Source organism: Callospermophilus lateralis, chromosome 3 (assembly GCF_048772815.1).
Source record: "Callospermophilus lateralis isolate mCalLat2 chromosome 3, mCalLat2.hap1, whole genome shotgun sequence".
In the NCBI taxonomy this organism is placed as follows: Eukaryota; Metazoa; Chordata; class Mammalia; order Rodentia; family Sciuridae; genus Callospermophilus; species Callospermophilus lateralis.
The window spans coordinates 120,264,065-120,283,756 of NC_135307.1; the positions used below are offsets into that span (position 1 = coordinate 120,264,065).

Genomic DNA, 19,692 nt, shown 5'->3' on the forward strand with positions numbered 1-19,692 from the left:
TTCCCCCAGAGGCGCCGCCCCGCGACTGCAGAGGGCGCTGCGGTGTGCACGCGAGCCCTGGGGCGGGGTCGGCAAGATGCCCCGCTCCTCCCCTTCATTAGCTCATCTCGGTGCGCCGGGGTCACGCCAAGCCTGACGTCAAACGTGCAGCCGGGCCGAGCTGCCGGTGAGTTGGTCCTCGAGGCAGTGGGGGCTGGTGGCTGTTGGGGCCAGAGACAGCTGGAACCGTAGGACCGGTGAGCGAGAGCGGGAAAGAGGCTGCCTCTAAGCTGGTTTGTTCAGTGATGTTTCACGGAGTGGGACTCGTAGAAGGCTCCCGTGACTCCATTTACCCCGGTAACCTGCGGTGTACGGGGATCAAAGGGAGAGAGAAGGCCCTCAAATGGCCTCATCTTGCATCCTGAGAATGTTTTGTGCAGCCCGGACATTAGGACCAGCTTCGCTGAGGGGGAAGTAATTTTTTCCGTAGATGGAAGAACTGTCTTAATTGAAGTTTTGTAGTATTGGGCCACGCTCCTAGGGATTGGACAGCTACAAGCAGAGGCTGGGTTTATTCTTTACATATCGTATTGTATGGTGGATAATTGACGTGTCTGAATACCTTAATAGAGGCACGTGTAATGCTTCTGGATAATGAATATCCGCATGGGAAAATTAGGGGAAACTTTCCTGAAGAGATCGTGGCAAAAACCGCAATCTCCAAACCTGAAATGATCTGTCATGAGATAAGATACTGGAGTTAAAAAAAAAAAAAAAAAAAAAGTGTTGTATCTTGGTAGCTTCTTCTGTATAGCTTGATTCTGCCTTTTGGTGTAGGAAAACTTCCTTAACCTCTGTAAGCTTCACTTTTCTTATCAGGAAAATAGAGCTGATAATAAGAATGTCCATTAAATGGGTTTATGAGGGTTCAGTGAGATGATCCCTTGTGTAGAACTTAAAACAGGGACCTGATTCATATTATATCCTCAAATGTACATTCATTGACAGAATCACACCTTATCTTGGCCAGGCTGGCTTTTTGGAAGTTGGCTTTCTGCAAGACTTCCTATCTTTCTTGTTAATGTTTCTCTTTTGTTTCATGTGAGGCTTGGACAGTAGAGAAGACAACAAGCTTGTGTTTCACTGGGCCTAGGGCTGGTGCTCAAGCAGAGGTTGCATGCTTTTTGTTTTAGCAAGATTTATTTGGGTTCTTTCTTTCTACCCAACAAGAGCCTTTCCTTGGGTCACAATTGAATAAAACGCTGCCCACCTGATGAAGATCTCTGTTGGCAGGGATTATTTTTAAATCACTTATTTGATTTTTTTTTTTTTTTTTTTTTTTGGTGGTTATTCTTGGAAAGCCTTTGGTAGCCTTTTTTGGGTTTTCAAATTTAAAGCAAGTAAACTGAACTTTATATTTTAGCTGTGTGGTCTCTTAAGCTGTCTGTGGATAAAATTGAGGGGGCCATGAATTTGAGAAGAAAAATTGCACACTTCATTCCTTAACCTCTGACTGAAATTTGGCATTTTCTTCCATTGCAGATGTAGGCAACAAACCGTAGTATTCTCAGTGTGACCTTTTTTGTGAATAGAAATTACATATACTTTCTTATCAAGCTATTGCTAAAGTTCATCACACTTTGAAATTATGGTAGTTATTAGACTTGCTGCTAGATCTCGTTATGTAATGTGTTAATAAAAAAGCATATATGTTATGCTATATTTAGTTTTTTATTTTTATTAAATTATATTTCAACATGCTGTCATGCCTGGGTTCTGTACTTGTAATTTGTCTGCTTGCTAAAATTTATCTGTATCCCTAAAGGAAATCCTTGCAAGGCTTTCGTAGTCTTCGGAGGACATTGTGCAAGGTGGTAAAAAATTTAAGTCATCTGATGGACAGGTCTCAACTGACACTTTGCCTTTTTGTTTCAGCTGTCATGCTGTAAACAAGTGTCCTTTTTGCAGTCTTTGGTGCCATACTTTTCACATTTTTGTGGTTTTTGTTGTTGGTGGTGGTGGTGATCCCATATCTAAATTAGCCTGGAGCATTGTACTGAAATGACCAAGTTCCTAAGTGCAAAAAGGTTGTGATGTGTTTAATGTAAAAATAATGTTTGTTAAATAAGCTTTGTTTGGGCATGAGGTCAAGATTAATGAATTCTAATATATATTCAATAAGGTGCCTTTAAACAGAACTACACATTAAAAACATAGTTACATGTTGATCAGTTAACAAAGATGTGTCCAGAGGCTTCCAGAAAGGTAACCCTTGTGCTTTCTTAAGGAGCAGTAGTTTACTGTTAGCTAATTTAGTGTTTGCAATGACTTTATAGAACATAATTGCTGTGAACATTGAATATGCACCATATTTGTTTTCCTTTCATTTTTTCATTTTCTGAAGTGCCATTTAGACTCAGGGCCTTAAGCATGTTATGCAAGTGCTCTACTGAGCTACATCCCCCACATTAATTCTAGTTCTTTGTTTTTTCATGTATTTAAAAACATCCAGAGAAGCAGTATATAGGCTTTACAAGACTGCTAGGAGATCTTTAGTGCACAAAGATATTAAGAACCCTTAAAGTACCCTGTGAAATTAAATGTACTTAAAGTAAGTTAGGTCTATGTTTAGCAAAGCTAAGTCCTTGAAGAGTTGGATGAGTTTGAGGAGACACATATTTTCCTTCAACTCTGTTCATACTTAAATGCCTATAGGCTTTTTTTTTTTTTGGCAGAGGGAATTGACAGGGACACTTAATCATTGAGGCACATCCCCAGCTCTCCTCCCCGCTTTTTTTGTATTTGATTTAGAGACATGGTCTCACTGAGGCTTAGGACCTTGTTAAGTTGCTGAGGCTGGCTTTGAACTTGTGATCCTCCTGCCTTAGCTTCCCGAGCTCTTATAGGTATTTTTTATTGAGACCTGCCTGGAATGTAAGAACTTTGCTATCTTTGGACTCCTTCATGTTTGCTTGCTGAGTTGGATAAAGTTTAAAATTTATTTTGGTTTTGTTTCTCAAAAGGGTAGCAAGGGACACAGACTGGTCACCCTCTACAGTCAGACTTAGGGAAAAGAATCTATAGGATGGGGGTAGGTGTTAGTTGAGTCCCTGGGAGAAGGAAGGGATCTCCAGGGATCCAAAGAAAGGTGTCAGAGGAACTCCATAGCAAAGGGTTACTTTATTGCCTTGGTGAAGAGGACCCTCCTGTAACCCTTTTTGTCCTGATGATCCCCTACTTCACCTTACTAAAACCCTGGTGTTGTTTCTACAGAGCTGTCTGGCCTTTGGCCCTTCATCCCTGGTTAAGGAAATGACCAACCAGGTAAGGCCTATGTTGAGGGAAAGAATATCAATTAGTCTACTCAGCAAGTTCAAGTCCAATAGGTTGGTAGTCAGGAAACTAGCATCTAATTCTTGACCTGTTCCTAAAGAGCTGGGTGACCCTGAGCACCTAGTCACCATAGAATTAGGCAGCACTAGTAAAATGCACACTAGTAAGAGCAGAATTGGTTTATTTAAGCATTTACTATAGTTTAAAGAGGCATTGAAGAAACTTAAACGGTTTTATACATAGAAACAGATCAAAACAGAAGATGAAACAGAAGAAACTTTAAGATTATGGACAAAGGTAACAGGTTATGCAGGTTTTATGGTCTTATTCAACTGCAAAAATTAAGCTACAAATCAGACTGAGCTTCCTGGTGATCAGAGCAGAAAATGAAAACATAATTTATTGGTCACCTGTTATTGGGGGGTGGCAGTAAGGGAGGGAAGAATATCAGTTCCTTTGGGTTCATTTTTTTTCTCATATGACTACAAATATTGCATGAGCAAGAATCAGGAAGATTGCAAATGGTCAGGGCCACAGCAGAAGGAGTAGCTGGCACTAGTCACTGCATCTGCTTTCGGGAGGTGTGGGGGGAATAGGGAGGGAATGCGGGATATCTGAAATCTGACCATCCATTTAATGTGGCCTCTGTTCTTTTTAGTACAGTATTCTCTTCAAACAAGAACAAGGTAAGCAATTCAGTGAGAGCCTACCTGTTTAAGTAAATTGATTCGTGAAAAATGTGTTCTCCCTGGTTTAAGATTCTGTCATTCCAACCAGGCATGCAGTTTCCAGGTATATTCACACGCAAAGGAATTGACAGAGGCAGCTAAGAACAAATTTACTTAGAAACAAACAAAGCTGAATAATTACATTTTTAAAAAAGAGCAGGAGTCTAGTGATAGACTGGAGAACTCTAGGCTGAGGAAAGCGCTCCCACTTGAGGAGAATGGAACTGAACTTCCCAGCTGCCAGGGTGGGAGAAAGAATTACTGGGAGCCTCAGAACTCTGTTAGTGCCCATTCAGCTTCAGAGGTGGATTTGAAACCTGACCCTGAACTCAGAATTTGCCTTGGGGTCTCTATACAGGGTCCTTCACTTAGAAGTGCAGACTCAAGCAGTGAGATGAATTTCTGTCAAGGTCCCTGGAGTGTATGGGGAAGGCTGGGGCTATGCGGTTGTGGCAGCGATGGGAATGGGAGTGGGAGGCAGGTCATAAGTACATTCTGGGACCTAGCTCCCATACAGGTCTTATTCCTGAGAAGGGAACAATGTTTATTCATGAACTAGTCACATGTCTCTTTTCTCATAGCTTAGATGAGTTAGGGAAAGGCTCAGGGATTTGTGGGATGCCAAATAAAAGCTCTTCTCTCTTAAAGTAGGTGATATTAATTATTCTGAAGTTTGAGCCAAAAGCTTTCTTCCTAGCTAGTTTAGGTAATTAGTTGTTTGTTGGGCATGCCAGTCAGCCACTTTGTATGGAGCTAATGCCATCCAGGTGGCAAGCTAACTGGTGAGGGTCAAGTGGGGGATTATAAAGTCCTAACTCTGTAACTCAAATACCTGTTTCAGTTTAATGCCCTTGTAGTCATGTTTTGGGAAGATGACCCTGGGGAATTGCTACCAGACATGGATAAAGCCTCCATCCGCACTTGTCACATTTATGTACCCATACCCTGTCTTCAAGCCCAACAATGTGGCCCATTAGACGTGCAGCTTACAGACTTAGATTTAAGGTGAACTTCGGTTAATAGATTGGGTTTGAGTCTTAGCTGTGCCCCTTTTTAGCTTTATGAATTTGGATGAGCTCCTAGGCTTCTCTAAGCCTCTAATTGCTTGTGTCTATAGTGAGGATGGTTTTAAAAGTACTTATTTCACAGGGCTGTTGTGAGTGAGACAACATTTATAAAAGGATTAATGTAACAACTGGGTTATTAAGCACGACAGAGACATTCATGGTAAAAGACAGCTCATCTGTTTTTAGACCTATAATGTCTACAGTTGAACTGCTCACTAGTTTCTGAAGATCATTAATATGTGTCTCAGAAGCCAGGCACAGTGGCACACACCTGTGATCCCAGTAATTTGGGTGACTGAAGCAGGAGGATTGCAAGTTTCAGGCCAGCTTCAGGAATTTAGCAAGAGCCTTTTCTCAAAAAAAATAAAAATGGCTGGGGATGTAGCTTAGGGGTAAGCACCCCCGAGTTAAATCCTCCAGTACTAAAAGTTGGGGGAGTACCTCATATCAAGTTTAGGCCTTTTTTTAAGGAGTGGGGATGCTCCTCACTGTCTTTACTTATTTAAATAACTGTAAGCCATTCCAGTTGCTGTATGCAGGACAGCATGCTAATGAAAAGGATGTTTAATTTGGAGTCTGAAGACCTGGATTGTTCTGGTTCTGCCTTCACACCTGGTAAACTTGTAGTTCAGGGCAAGTGATCCTTCAGAACCTCCAGTTTTCATATGTGTCCCTACAACTCCAAAAAAAGTTTTATGGGAAAGTGCCTTATGAAATAGTAAAGCAGATAGAAGTGGATATAATCTCAGAACTACGGTATTATAGCTCCCTTTTATCACATTACATTTAGAAATTGCATGCATGGAAACTTTTTAAACAAAGCACTTTTTATTCTAGCCCATGATGATGCCATTTGGTCAGTTGCTTGGGGGACAAATAAAAAGGAAAACTCTGAAACAGTGGTCACAGGATCTCTGGATGACCTGGTAAAGGTCTGGAAATGGTAAGTACTCTTCCCCTAACATATAGCCTTAGAAAATTAGAGGCAAAACAAATTATATTGTTATATTGCTTGCATGTATGAATATGCAAATCCCACCATTATGTACAATTAAAATGCACTGATTAAATGTGAAAAAAAACATAGGGGTAAAGCTTTTGCTTCTAGGCTCCCAATTTGCAATCAGGGAAGAGTTAGCTTTTTTCTAGGCAAGAAAGCAATAGCAACATGGTAGCATAAAACGGCTACCATAAAACAGAAAAAATAAGCTTATTTTTTCCTACTTATTTTCCTATTTGGTACTAAAGCCCTATTAAACAAACAAACAAATAAACAAAAACCCCAAACTTAAAACCTGACTGCATTTGGTATTCTGTGGTTCTGTATTTCGTTGACCATTGATAATGCATAGTCACAGGGATCCAGAATTTCAGATGCCAGGTACCGTGTCTTGTGTGTGAAGAAATCCATTTCTCTGTCCCCACTGAAGGCGTGATGAGAGGCTGGACCTACAGTGGAGCCTGGAGGGACATCAGCTGGGGGTGGTGTCTGTGGACATCAGCCACACCCTGCCCATTGCTGCATCCAGCTCTCTTGATGCTCATATTCGTCTCTGGGACTTGGAAAATGGCAAACAGATAAAGTCCATAGATGCAGGACCTGGTAAGAATTTTACATTTAGGGGAAATAACAGAGGTCCACAGTCCCTTTTCATTATCCCTATCCTTTAGGGATAGATGTACTTAAAATTCAGAATTTTTCACATTTGAGAGGGCTATGGGTTATGAACTGTACATTATGTAATGCCCTCAGTGGGGTGGAAAGGGCCCTCAAACATGAATATCACTGCAACTAAATGTGAGTATTTATACTGAGAAAAACAGGCTTTACTGCCAAATGAATTTTGGTACTAAGGAAAGAAAGTCGTAGTTTTCAGAATGTTTTGGGTTTCAGAATTGCTGGTTTATGATTCTAGACTCATATTTGGATGGTCTGGTGTTTCTCTATTTGCCATATTCTGCCTTGTAGAAGCCTAGAAACACAGAGCGCTGTGTCCTCATTAGTTTATATAATGGTGTACCTGGTTTCCAGTATGTGATAGAAATGAAACTTTTTAAGAAGCAAATTTGTTGATTTTTTTTTTTTAAGTACTGTGGGATAGCATAACAACCTTGATAAACATTATCAAAAGTTTCCAAAAAAATGGGGGCTGGGGATGTGGCTCAAGCGGTAGCGCGCTCACCTGGCATGCATGCGGCCCAGGTTCGATCCCCAGCACCACATACAAACAAAGATGTTGTGTCCGCCGAAAACTAAAAAATAAATATTAAAAAAAAAAAAAGTTTCAAAAAAATAGATGGTTTCAGCGGGCTGGATCACTGTAGAATAAGCATTATGACATTTCAGGATTCCCTTTAGCTTCCGCCTCCTATTAACTCATAAATGTCTGCCTGGCATTCACCAGCATAGCCTGTTCTGCTTTCAGTGGCTGGTGACTGCTGGAGGTGCAGATAGCTTGCCATGTCTCTGGCACTTCCCTTTGTGGGTTGATTATAGAAGAACTGCTTAGGTTTCAATGGCATGATTCCCCAATGGGTTTGCTAAGTAGCCACTGTAGGCTGCTTCTATATTGGAAAGAATGAAGATCCCAGAGTTTGTAAGGAGACTAGATGATTTGAAAACTGAGTGCGTTTTCCTTCAGAAGCAATATTTCTTGTCTCTGATTCTTACTGTTGGTGATTTGCATGCCCAGTCCCTGTTTTGGGTCCACTGAATTAGTTTTCAGAGTGTGTGGACTGGAATATATATTTGGAAAAAGCAACCCAAAGTCTCTGACTTCCCAGATGGTTGTCTTGTCTTTGTGTGGGCCCTTACCCTACTTGATGTTACTTAGAGACCTTGGATTCCCAGATCATCCTGCAGAGTCTATTTGGACTGAATATAAAAAGCATCTTAAGAGAGGATGATGCCTTTTCATTGTGAGCACCCGTGCTTCCCACGAGACATGACACCGGTCACTGCATGGTGGTTGTGACCATGTTCATATTGCAGCTGAAGAAATGAGTGCTACATTGTTTCCAAGTAAAAGGATGGCATGTGTATCCAGCTTTCCCTCCCTGACAAACAGTACAAATATTTTCCAAGGTCTGCAAGGTTCTAAATATTGCTGTTGTAAGCCTGATTGCAGTGGCACACATCTGTAATCTCAGTGGCTTGGGAGGCTAAGACAGGCTTGTGAGTTCAAGGCCAGCTTCAGCAACTCAGTGAGGCCCTAAACAACTTAATGAGACTCTGTCTCAAAAAGCAAAAGGTCTGGGGATATAGCTCAATGGTAAAGTGCCCCTGGGTTAAATCCCCAGTACCAAATAAATAATAATAATAAAAAATAAAGGTTACTGTTATGAAGATGCTGAAAGGAATAAAGGGTTTGGTTTGCTTTCTTTTTAAATAGGAATCTGAATAAAACTATACCAAGGCATTTAACAACAAATATTTATCTGGCCAAGTAACAAAAGCTGGTATTGCTGTTGACTAAAAAGCAGCTGAATTCATTTGAAGGACCAACTCCTTTGATAAGTCTAGGTCCAATGACTATAGGGAAAAGGGACACTTAGGATATATCTATTTTGAAAATATGCATGAAAAATGTGAACCCCCACAAAAAGAACAAAAAAAGAGAAGAGATAAAATTCATTATCCTGGACTGGGGATGTGGCTCAAGCGGTAGTGCGCTCGCCTAGCATGCGTGCGGCCCGGGTTCGATCCTCAGCACCACATACAAAGATGTTGTGTCCGCCGATAACTAAAAAAAAATACTAAAAAATTTTCTCTCTCTCTCTCTCTCTCTCTCTCTCTCTCTCTCTCTCTCTCAAAAAAAAAAAAAAAAAAAATTCATTATCCTGAAGAACATAATGAGGAAGTAGAAAAAGCAAAGCTGAAGGGGTAGACCCTGCATTTGGTACTCCACAAAGCCATAGCTTTCTAGCCACTGACCTTGAGGAAGAACAGAGGCCCCTCAACATCAGACATTCAGACATTCACAATTCCCACTACTGGTGAAGAAAAGCAACTCTTTGAGTGAGGAGGTAGAAATAAACATTGATTGAAATAAACATTGATTCTAAACATATTAAAGTTCAATCTTTTATCAATTAAAAGTTCAATAAAATCAAATAAATCAATTAAAGTTTAATACAAGGTTTGATTGAGGAATAAAAATTGTTCCTTCTATTTTGAAGACATTTGGTAGTAAGATTTGTGTATTGCAAAATAGTGAATAGGGAAATGTAAAAATAGTTTAGAAGAATCATTTTATTAAGCTTTGAGAGACAAAAATTAGGTTTTCTATTAGCCTTCTTTCTTATAAGCAGCTAATTATAATAGGAATAAGAAAACACAGTCTGAAATGAGCTTGACTCTATTAATGTTATACAGGAGCTGGCAAAGACTTGATGACACAGAGGTCTCTCAAACCTTTTTTTTTTGCATCAGATTGCCTCCACATGTGGAAAGAAAAAGAAAGTATAGTCTTTTTAGACTAAATGCCACTGTCACTTAGGAATAAAAACATATAGTAAAAAGCAGCCTATTTAGGTTGGGGATGAGGCACAGTGGTAGAGCACTCACCTAGCAAGGCCCTGCATCTGATTCCCAGCACCACACACACACACACACACACACACACCAAACACCACACTACAAAGGGTGGGGGTTGGGGGGGAGTTGGTGCAGGATGGAAGCTCTATGAGAGGTTGATTATAAAAGTTTTTTCAGGTCTTGGCTAATTGAGTACTTTTGAAGTAAATTTTGTTTTTGAATGAAACATAAGTAATCAAGTCAAATGAATGATTTTTTATTACTTTGGATGTATATATGGAAAATTTCAAGGAATTTTATTTAAAAACCACTCTAGAATGTGGCGACCCATCTGGTCTAAAAGCCTTTGTCCACCAAGAGACAAGCTCACAGAGGCCTTTCCTCCTTTGAGTAAAGGGTAAGGGAGCTTACCTCACCCCACATGTGAGGAAGGTGGCTTGAGAAGGAACCATTTCCTTTATAAGTATTCTTCCTGGGAAGGGACCCAACTTCAGGGGTGGGTGTTCCCATGTAAGACTGGGATGGGAAAAGTGACCCAGGCAGGCAGTGGAAACTAGACTTGTTTCTTGGCCTGTAGGCCTTGACCCAGTTCCCAAAGCTCTTTAGGATTGCCTTTGAAGGTTAGAGATGCCCGTGTAGTTGGAAAAATAAATGCTAAAATGCCAGCAGTGGTCCAGATGGAAACACACAGCACTTGTGCTTATCCAGGCTCCACATGAGTCTGGAGACCTCCCACATTGCTGTGGCTCAGTAATGCTTGAACCAAATTATTATTTTTTTAAATTAGAGCATTTAGTTCTACATAGTGGTTGGGTTCATTTTGACAAAATCATACATGTATGGAATTTGATTTTAATTTGATTTTAATCCCTGCCCTCCCCATTCTCCTTCCTCTATCTACTGATCTTCCTTTTTATTTTTGTTTGGTTCATTCTACTTATACATAAAGATGAAATTACCTGTGGTACGTTTATATGTGCACATAATATGATTTTGTTAAATTCATTCATTTTTCCCTCCCCTTTCTCAACTCTTTGCTCCCTTTCCATCTCCCTTTTTTTCTCCATCAGTCTTCCCTATATCTTTGTGATATCCAGTCTTCCCCTCCTCCTTTCCCTTTGTTGCTGTAACTTCCACATATCAGAGAAAATATTCAATTGATTTTTCTGAGACTGGCTTGTGATGTTCTCCATTCATTTATCAGCAAATGCTATAATTTCATTCTTCTTTATGGCTAAGTAAAATTCCATTGGGTAATATCCCACATTTTCTTAATCCATTCTTCTGTTGATGGGCATCTGGACTGGTTTCATAATTTGGCTATTGTGAATTATGCCGCTATAAACATTCAGGTGGCTGTGTAGCACGCTGATTTTTTTCTTGGATTAAATGGGATAACTGGGTCATATGACCGTGCCATTTCTAGTTTTTTGAGGAATCTCCTTACTACTGCTTTCCAGAGTGGTTGTACTAATCTGCAGTCCCACCAGATTTGTACAAGTGTATCTTTTCCCTACACCTCTTCAGCATTTATTATTTGGATTGAATTCTTAAGGTTTAACTGAGATGTGTAGTGTAACTTCAAAACTAATTGATTTCTTTAGTGGTTCTTCAGTCTCTGTTAATTTGTGGTAAATATTTCATCATATTGCATTCTGGTATGTCTTCATTTTTTCACAGCTTAATTTAGGTAAAATTTCACCTGTGTAATTACACCATGAAACTCACCACTTTAAATGTGTAGTTCACAGAGTGGATTTCTGTAGTTGTGCAGTTTTAGAACCTTGGTGCCCAAAAAAGTTCCTTTATGTCCACTTATAGTCAGTCCATGCCTCTACCCTCAGCTTTAAGTAACTACCAATTTGCTTTCTGTTCCCATGGTTTTACCTTTTTGAAAAATTTCATTTAAGTAGAATGTTATTCTTATATATCTTCACTGTTTCTTTAGCATAAAGTTTTTGAAGTTCATCCATGGTGTAGCATGGATGTGTTCCTTTTTATTGCCAAGACATGTTCCATTATAAAGATGTACCACATTTTGTTTATCCATTCACCAGTTGATAGACACTTGGATTGTTTCCAGTTTATGCTATTAAGAATAATGCTGCTGTGAATGAGTGTACAAGTCTTGGTGTGGACATGTGCTTTCATTTCTCTTGAGTAGCTGCCTACAAGTAGAAATGCTGAGTATTATGTTAAGTGTTTGTTTTCAGTTACGAAACTGTCAAACTGGATTTCAAAGTGGCTGTCATTTTTACCTTCCAACCGTTGTATAAGAATTCTGGTTTCTCCACATCTGTTGATATTGTCCTATTGATTTTTATTAAAAATTTAAGAAGCCTTTAAACTAAATTTAAACTTGGTAAAGAATTAGCATCTTTACAACATACCTTTATGCTGGACACAGTATCACATGCCTATAATCCTAGCACTCAGGAGGCTAAGAAGGGAGGATCACAAGTTCAAGGCCAGCCTTAGCAACACAGCAAAAACCCTAGCATCTTAGACCCTATCTCAAAGTAAAAAATAAAAAGGGCTGGGCATGTAACTTGGTGGTGAAGTCCCCCTGGGTTCAATCCCTTGTATCCCCCCCTCTAAAAAAAAAAAAAACACATAGTTTTCTGAATCAGGACACTGTTTCTCTAATTTAAAAACATTTGAACACCCCTTAGTTTTTCAAGTTAAAGTCAAATCTTTTCTCATTTTTTTTTTTTTTGTCTTCCTTTTTCTCTTCAGTGGATGCCTGGACTTTGGCCTTTTCTCCTGATTCCCAGTATCTGGCCACAGGAACTCATGTGGGAAAAGTGAACATTTTTGGTGTGGAAAGTGGGAAAAAAGAATATTCTTTGGACACGAGAGGAAAATTCATTCTTAGTATTGCATATGTAAGGAAACATTGCTCTTTTTTCTCTTTCTGGTTCTTTAAGTTTACACTCTTCCAGCTTGTCGTCCTTGGCACAGATTCTGCACTGGTCTTGTCAGGCAGCTATATCTTGCTGGTGTGGTTTGCCAGCCAGTTAGACATGTAGCCAGCAAGAGATTTGCTTGTGTTCAGAAGGGTAGATTAACAACATGGAATCTTACAGTGCTCCTTTCTCTGTATGTACTCTGAACAGAGTCCTGATGGGAAATATCTTGCTAGTGGAGCTATCGACGGAATCATCAATATTTTTGATATTGCAACTGGAAAACTTCTGCATACGCTGGAAGGTATAGCTCATCATCTTATTTTGTGCAGACTGGATTATCAGATCACAAAGGAAATATTATTCTTTCATTAAAATGCTGTTAAATGGGGGTGGGGTTATGGCTCAGCAGTGGAGTGCTCTCCTAGCATGTTCGAAGCCCTGGGTTCAATCCTCAGCACCACATAAAAATAAATAAATAAAGTAAAGGTATTGTGTCCATCTACAACTAATTAACTAACTAAATAAGTAAATAAATATTTTTTAAACATGCTGTTAAATGGCAAATGGGCATTAGATTTACAAAATATTTAAAACTCAGTTGGAAAACTCAAAGTTTTAGACTTGTCATTATAGTTTTAACCTAGTCATTTTAGTTCTTGTGACAGTGATAAGTGCTTGTTTTGATGAATTTGCTTACTTTTACTTTATGTGTTGATATACCCCAGCCATATGAATGTCTTGTTTCTGACATTTTGGGTTCTAAAGAACTTTGTGATTGGAAGATAACTTCTTTTTGTTGATAATTTGATAGTAGATAAAAGTATTATGCCCACTCTTCACATTGGTAGACTCTGGGGAATACGACTGGGTAGCCAAAGAATGGGGTGGGGTAGGAGGGAGATTTTATGAAATGTTCTTTTATATTATTTTGAATTTTAAGCAAGTGGGTATATTATCTCCTCAATTTATCCTTTGCCCTACAACAAAAGATTTGGTAGGAAAATAACATGTTATTTGTTCAACCTTAAAAATCAGAAGCAATGCATATTTCCATGTTTGGCCATATTTTTAGGCCGAGGAGTTTTTTAAAGCAGTGTAATGTTGAGGCCCAATTGGTCAGAGAAGGAAACTAAGGAGAAATGTCTTCAGGGGAGAGGCTAGAGATGTGGATGTTTCAAGAACTTGGGGAGGAAGGACCCAGTCAGTACCTTTGTTTCTCTAATCAAAGCACCAGGGCAATTCCAGTACTGTTACTAGTGGTCTTTGAAAGAGGCATAGTCAATGGGAAGCTGTATGAGGTGGCACTGCTTCACCAGATTGACAAGGGCCTTTGTGAATTTCAGGCCACGCTATGCCCATCCGCTCCTTGACCTTTTCCCCGGACTCTCAGCTCCTTGTCACTGCTTCAGATGATGGCTACATCAAGATATACGATGTGTAAGTTATCATGTCAAGACTAAAGGTGTCTCACTTAACACCAGTGTCTGCTTAAGGGGGAGCCCCCTGGGAGTGTGCTGCTCCCTCTCCTGGTCCTAGTAAGGACGTGCTCAGGTCATATTAGATTCCTGGTCTTCTCAGTCTTTGAGCTTAGCATACATATGTCCTCAAGGGCTACATGGAGGAAAATGTGCATAGGATACCTGGTAAGATTAGATTGCTACTTTTTCTCATGCAGCCAGGATTTTTTTGTTTTTTGAGGAGGGTTTTTGTTTATTTGTTTTTTGGCTCACAGGTGTTTTTTTTGTTTGTTTGTTTGTTTTAGTATAGTTTTTTAGTTGTGGATGGACACAATACCTTTGTTTTATTTGTTTTAATGTGGTGCTGAGGATCAAACCCCGGTGTCTTACTCGTGCGTGTTAGGCAAGTGCTCTACCAATGAGCTACAACTTCAGCCCCTTGGCTCACAGATTTAAATTCTTTTGAGTATATTAGTATGCAGTTGAGACAAAGGAGCCCTGGGCTTTAGCTGGTCTAGTGTGACAGTTCAAAATTATAGTACATCAGTTCTCCAGCTGCAGACATTTTGGTGTCCTAGTTAAGGAGCTGGCGGTTTATAAACCATCACACTGATGGTCTAAGTGGGAGACTTTTCGTCTTGACTGCCAGTATAGAAGTGAGTTAATCTTTCTCTTCAGTTCATGGCTCTGACACTGTGAGACTGATGTTTTCTTCCATCATCCTCAGTCCCCACTGACATATATCCTATACTGCAATGTGTTCACTGTGTGTCCTTGTTACTGTGACTTGGTATTATGATCAGCTCTCCCTCTGTGCTTCTGGTTCCTTGCTCCCCAAATGTGACTTTGCAAACATCTATCGCACCTGCAGGCACCATATCCCTGATCATCCGTGTGCATGTTCTATTTTGGGCCTGTGAGAGGTTTTCAAGAGTTTAACTTGAGGGTAGTGACACTGTTCCTTCTAGCCTACATCTGGCAAAAAAAAAAAAAAAAAAAAAAATGTTGAATAGGAATACAGCTTTTAGCATTAGAACTTACTGAGGGTGCTAGTGTCCAGAGAAGAGGTCTCTCTAAAGTTATGCTTGGTTCTTAGCAGAGCCAGCATAAATAGTAATTCCTTTAGCTTCTGACTTTATGACTTTTAGTGCTGCTGTTGTATTGATCCTCCCAACAACTGGTGTGGTAGTAGCTCAGCCTCATGTCCCTATTTTGTTGAGGAATCCAGGCTGAGGTGGTGATTTGCCAAGACAGTGATACTGAATGAAGACCCAGAAGTTTTTTGTTTTTTTTTTTTAAAGAAACCCAGATCATGTAGGATTTTTTAAAAAAATATCTTTATGTGGTGCTGAGGATCGAACCCAGTGCTCACATGTGCGAGGCAGGCACTTTGCCACTGCCACTGAGCCACAACCACAGCCTGACCCAGAAGTTTTTACCCTCTATGGTCCCATTGCATGCCCTGAGGTTGCTTTTGCTGATAGCCAACTAAGGTCACTTTCCAGAGGTGAAACTGCTGACCTTAGGCCTTAGAGTTGTTCTCCTGACATAGGTGATTTGGTTTCATGTTTTTCATCTTTTTGTTGATACTGCGGATTGAAACCTGGGCTTTGCATGCACTAGGTTAAGTGGTCTACCACTGAGCTACATTCCTAGCCCACCCTGACTGGGCCTTTTTTTCAAAACAGGGTCTTGTGAATTTGGCTGGACAAATTTGGACTGTCTTCAAATTTGTGATCTTCCTGCCTTAGCCTCCCAAATTGCTGAAATTACAGGCATGTACTAGCATGCCTGGTACTTGGTTTTTTTTTGTTTGTTTGTTTTTTGTTTTTCCTGTCCTGGGATTGAACCCAGGGCCTTGCACATGGCGGGCAAGCGTTCTACCAGAGTTACACCCCCAACCCTTGGTTTCATTTTTAAAAGTAAAAATGGCTGTAGTATTAGACCTGTCTTGTTCTTGGTTAGGTTAAAAATGGTCTGCTCAGGGGCTGGGGATGTGGCTCAAGCGGTAGCGCGCTCGCCTGGCATGTGTGCGGCCCAGGTTCGATCCTCAGCACCACACACAAAGATGTTGTGTCCACCAAAAACTAAAAAATAAATATTAAAAAAAATTCACTCTCTCTTTAAAAAAAAAAAGAAAATGGTCTGCTCAGCCACATTTGTTATAAAGAGTACATCTTGATACCTGGGTGGCCTCTTGTGGTCTTGGTATAGGCAGGAAGGGGCCAGCCCTGCCACTGTCCTATGGTGGCTCACTCACCTCTTTCCTCAGCTTGGAGTTGGCTTGCAGAGCCTCTGTAGGGTGGTTTTTAACTCAGTGGTGCATGATGCCACTTCATTGAAAAGGGATTTTGAGTGTGTGTGTGGTTTTGGGGACTGAACCTGGAGGTACTTTACCATCTCAGACCTTGCACTTGCCTTCCTCCTGTTTCCCTAGTCACTGAGGTTATAGGCACGTACCACCTCATTCAGCTTAAAAAAGGAAATTTTGATGTAGTAATGTGGTCATTCCAATTCAATGAGCAGAATTAATATATTTTCCACTTCAGTGATTATATCCTAAAAATTAACATCTGCACTTTTTAAAAAATTTTTCCCATTTCAGACAACATGCCAACTTGGCTGGCACACTGAGTGGCCATGCTTCCTGGGTGTTGAACGTCGCATTTTGTCCTGATGACACTCACTTTGTTTCCAGGTACTTATGATTCTTAGCAGTTTCTAAAATGGTAGGAAGGTAAAGACCATCTTTCTTCACAGGTTGCCATAAAATTTGAAGACTGTATGATCCTCTTGTTTTTCAAGTTGCCTTCATTTTCTGTAGTTTTTAAAGTTTTTATTTAAGTAATGAAGGTAGTTGTCCTTAGCCGGAACAAATAATTGAATAGTTAAACTTCGATTTTTCTTGTAAATCTAGGGTCTCACTTACTCTGAGGTGTATCTGTGTTCAAACAGTAACTTAAAATATGTAAATTTGTTTGTAAAATATTGTGCTTATAGACTCCAGTGGTGTTCACACTGAGGGTGACCAGGATGGTTGCAAAGTGTGAGGTGGGCAGCTTAAAGGGATTGCACAGCTTCAAGGCATTTGCAGAGGTATCCAGAACACCCTCATTTTGAAGCTTTAACAGGCCTCCCTCACATCCAGAAATAGGTGGATATGCTTGAGATTCCTGATGACAGCACTTGATAGGAAGGCCAGGCAGATCAGAATTTTGAGAGAATGGACTGCCCTGTGAGGAGAGCCACCCACCCAGTGATGCTGAGACCCTGTCCATGTCCTGCATTGAGGGGGGTGGCTTCTGAAAATAGAAGAGTATGAGTCAGTGAAGGAATGTGGGATTTTGGGTCAAGTTCCTTTTAACTTCAAACCTGTCTGAAACTGCTAATACTGATGTTCATTTTTAAAAAATAGTTCATCTGACAAAAGCGTAAAAGTTTGGGATGTTGGAACGAGGACTTGTGTGCATACCTTCTTCGATCACCAGGATCAGGTATGTATAATTAGCATCTCAATTCCTTTGTCTTTAGATGACTGGTATTGTTTGACCCCTGGGCCAAAGTTTTCTTTTCTAACCTTACTGAGTTGAGAATGTTAGGTTCTAGCACCCATCTAGCCATGTCCCTTGTCATGTCAGTTGGGGGCGGAGGCATCCTCTGCATAACCAGAATACAGGAGTCTGGCTACATGACCTTCTGTGAAATTGCAATGGCAAGTACCTGTGGCGAGCATGGAGTTTTCTTTTGGGTATCTCCTGGCCATAACCAACTAGCTCACGAAAGACCTTCTTCAGGAGCTTCCATTACTTAAAGATAGTCATCATCTGTTGTTTCTGCAACTGTTCTAGATGTGATTTTACTTATTTTTATGTAGTAGAAACTGGAAATTCTTAGTTGTTTTCCTTTAGTCAGAGTGCTTTTGTTTCAATCTTTAAAAAGAGTGTCCATCTTTATTTTTGCCAAGGTGAATATAAAATGCTAAAGGTAGGGGCTGGAAATGTGGCTCAAGTGGTAGCGTGCTCTCATCTGGCATGTGTGGGGCACTGGGTTCAATCCTCAGCACCACATAAAAATAAGATATTGTGTCCACCTAAAACTAAATATTATATGTATATATATATAAATAAAAGGTATTCTAGTGCAAAATTTTTTTTTTGGAGACAGGGTCTCACTATGTTGCCTAGCCTGGTCTTAAACTTTGGATCCTCCTGCCTTAATCACCCAAGTAACTAGGATTATAAGCATGCACCACTGGGCCCAGACACTGCTCTATCTTAATTGTGCACATGAATACCCTAGGCATCTGCTTAAAATACAGATTTAATTCAGCAGGTCTGGCATGGGCCTGAGACTCTGCATTTCTAACATGATCCTAGGTGAGGTCAAAGCTGCTGTCCCAACCACTTAGAAGGGTCTAGGGGAACCAGTTAGCATAAAAAAATGTGTTCATAGGAATATAAAGATGGTTTTTAATATATTTTTTAATATACTTTGAATGTTTTTGAATGTTTTAGATGATCCTTCTAGATTTCTCCTTTTAGAATACAACTTAACATAATTGTACATGTAATTTTATACTTAAAATTGTTTCCAAAGTTGAGTAGATTGAATCTTGATAGTCCAGTCCTGGATTTGAACATTTTACTTAAAGATTAAATCTACCTTGTGTTCCCTTGTGTGTGTGGGTTGGTGTGGTACTGTTGCAGAGGAAAGTGTTTGGAGTGGGAGTGAGGCAATCATGTGGCCAGTCTCCACACTAAAATCAGGGCTAGACACCCAACTCAAGGCTAGGGTGACAGCCTGACCATCCAGAATTGCCATTAGAAAGTTATTCCTGATGAGAGAAACTCTAGCCACATCAATTCTGTCTGGGGAGGAGGTGTGAAGCCGTTAATTCAACACATAGTAAATAAAATCAATGGTGTACAATGTCATGTTGTCCAGTTCCTGGGTCTCTAATAACAAGTGAGAATTAGTGTCCCAGGGGGGTTTGGAGCACAGGAGGTAGGTGAGAAGCAGTTTACAGTTTTCCCTGTAGGCAGTAATTTTGGGGAGGTTGTGGGGCCTTTTACTTCTAGAACATAAATGTCTGTTGCTATGGGTTCCATTTTTGTGGCATTAGATTACCCCTGGATTCTGAATCATTGAAAGGACTGTAGTTATTTTGGTTAGTATTTATAAATAAAATTTTCTGATGTAGGAGAGGGGAGAGGAATGATAATTAAATTGCAGCCAGATGATGGTGCCTAGATAAAGAAAGGCTTCATTCTCTGGACTCAGAATAGTGGAAAGTAAGTAAAGATGTGCACTCCTTAACATTCTTCAGAAAGAATAAAAGCATTAGAACTTTCTTTTTTCTTTTTTTGTAACTTACAGGTCTGGGGAGTGAAATACAATGGAAATGGCTCAAAAATTGTGTCTGTTGGAGATGACCAGGAAATTCACATCTATGATTGTCCAATTTAAACCCCAACGTCTACAGGATTAATGCTGCAAAGAGAATGTACAGATTGATCATGACATTCCTTTTTAGGCACATTTGAAAGAAATATAGCATATATTATAGCAAAGACTTAAATTTTGTAGATACAGTATAAAATTTTCCTGTTTTATTGGAAATATTGTTCATACTTTAAATAAAACATTCTTAATGCAAAACACCCATTTTGTGAACATCTTTTT

The 19,692-nt window shown here is 39.9% G+C and overlaps 1 protein-coding gene and 1 non-coding gene across 3 annotated transcripts; both read left to right on the plus strand.

Annotated features, from left to right (window-relative positions):
• Positions 1–114: 114 nt before the first annotated feature.
• On the plus strand, positions 115–19,670 carry Skic8 (SKI8 subunit of superkiller complex). Of its 2 annotated transcripts, none has more exons than XM_076848718.1 (11): positions 115–166; positions 3,253–3,303; positions 3,971–3,998; positions 5,945–6,050; positions 6,538–6,710; positions 12,381–12,529; positions 12,761–12,854; positions 13,897–13,990; positions 16,616–16,708; positions 17,426–17,504; positions 19,387–19,670. In XM_076848718.1, the coding sequence occupies exons 2-11, from the start codon at positions 3,292–3,294 to the stop codon at positions 19,474–19,476; spliced, it is 918 nt and encodes a 305-aa protein (XP_076704833.1). In that variant the 5' UTR covers positions 115–166; positions 3,253–3,291; the 3' UTR covers positions 19,477–19,670. The 2 variants fall into 2 exon arrangements, with proteins under 2 accessions (XP_076704833.1, XP_076704832.1); XM_076848717.1 differs by having other exon boundaries at positions 149–236.
• Positions 9,382–9,554, plus strand: LOC143396167 (small nucleolar RNA SNORA12). The gene has a single exon (XR_013091040.2). It is a non-coding gene; the product is annotated as a small nucleolar RNA SNORA12 (small nucleolar RNA).
• Positions 19,671–19,692: the final 22 nt, after the last annotated feature.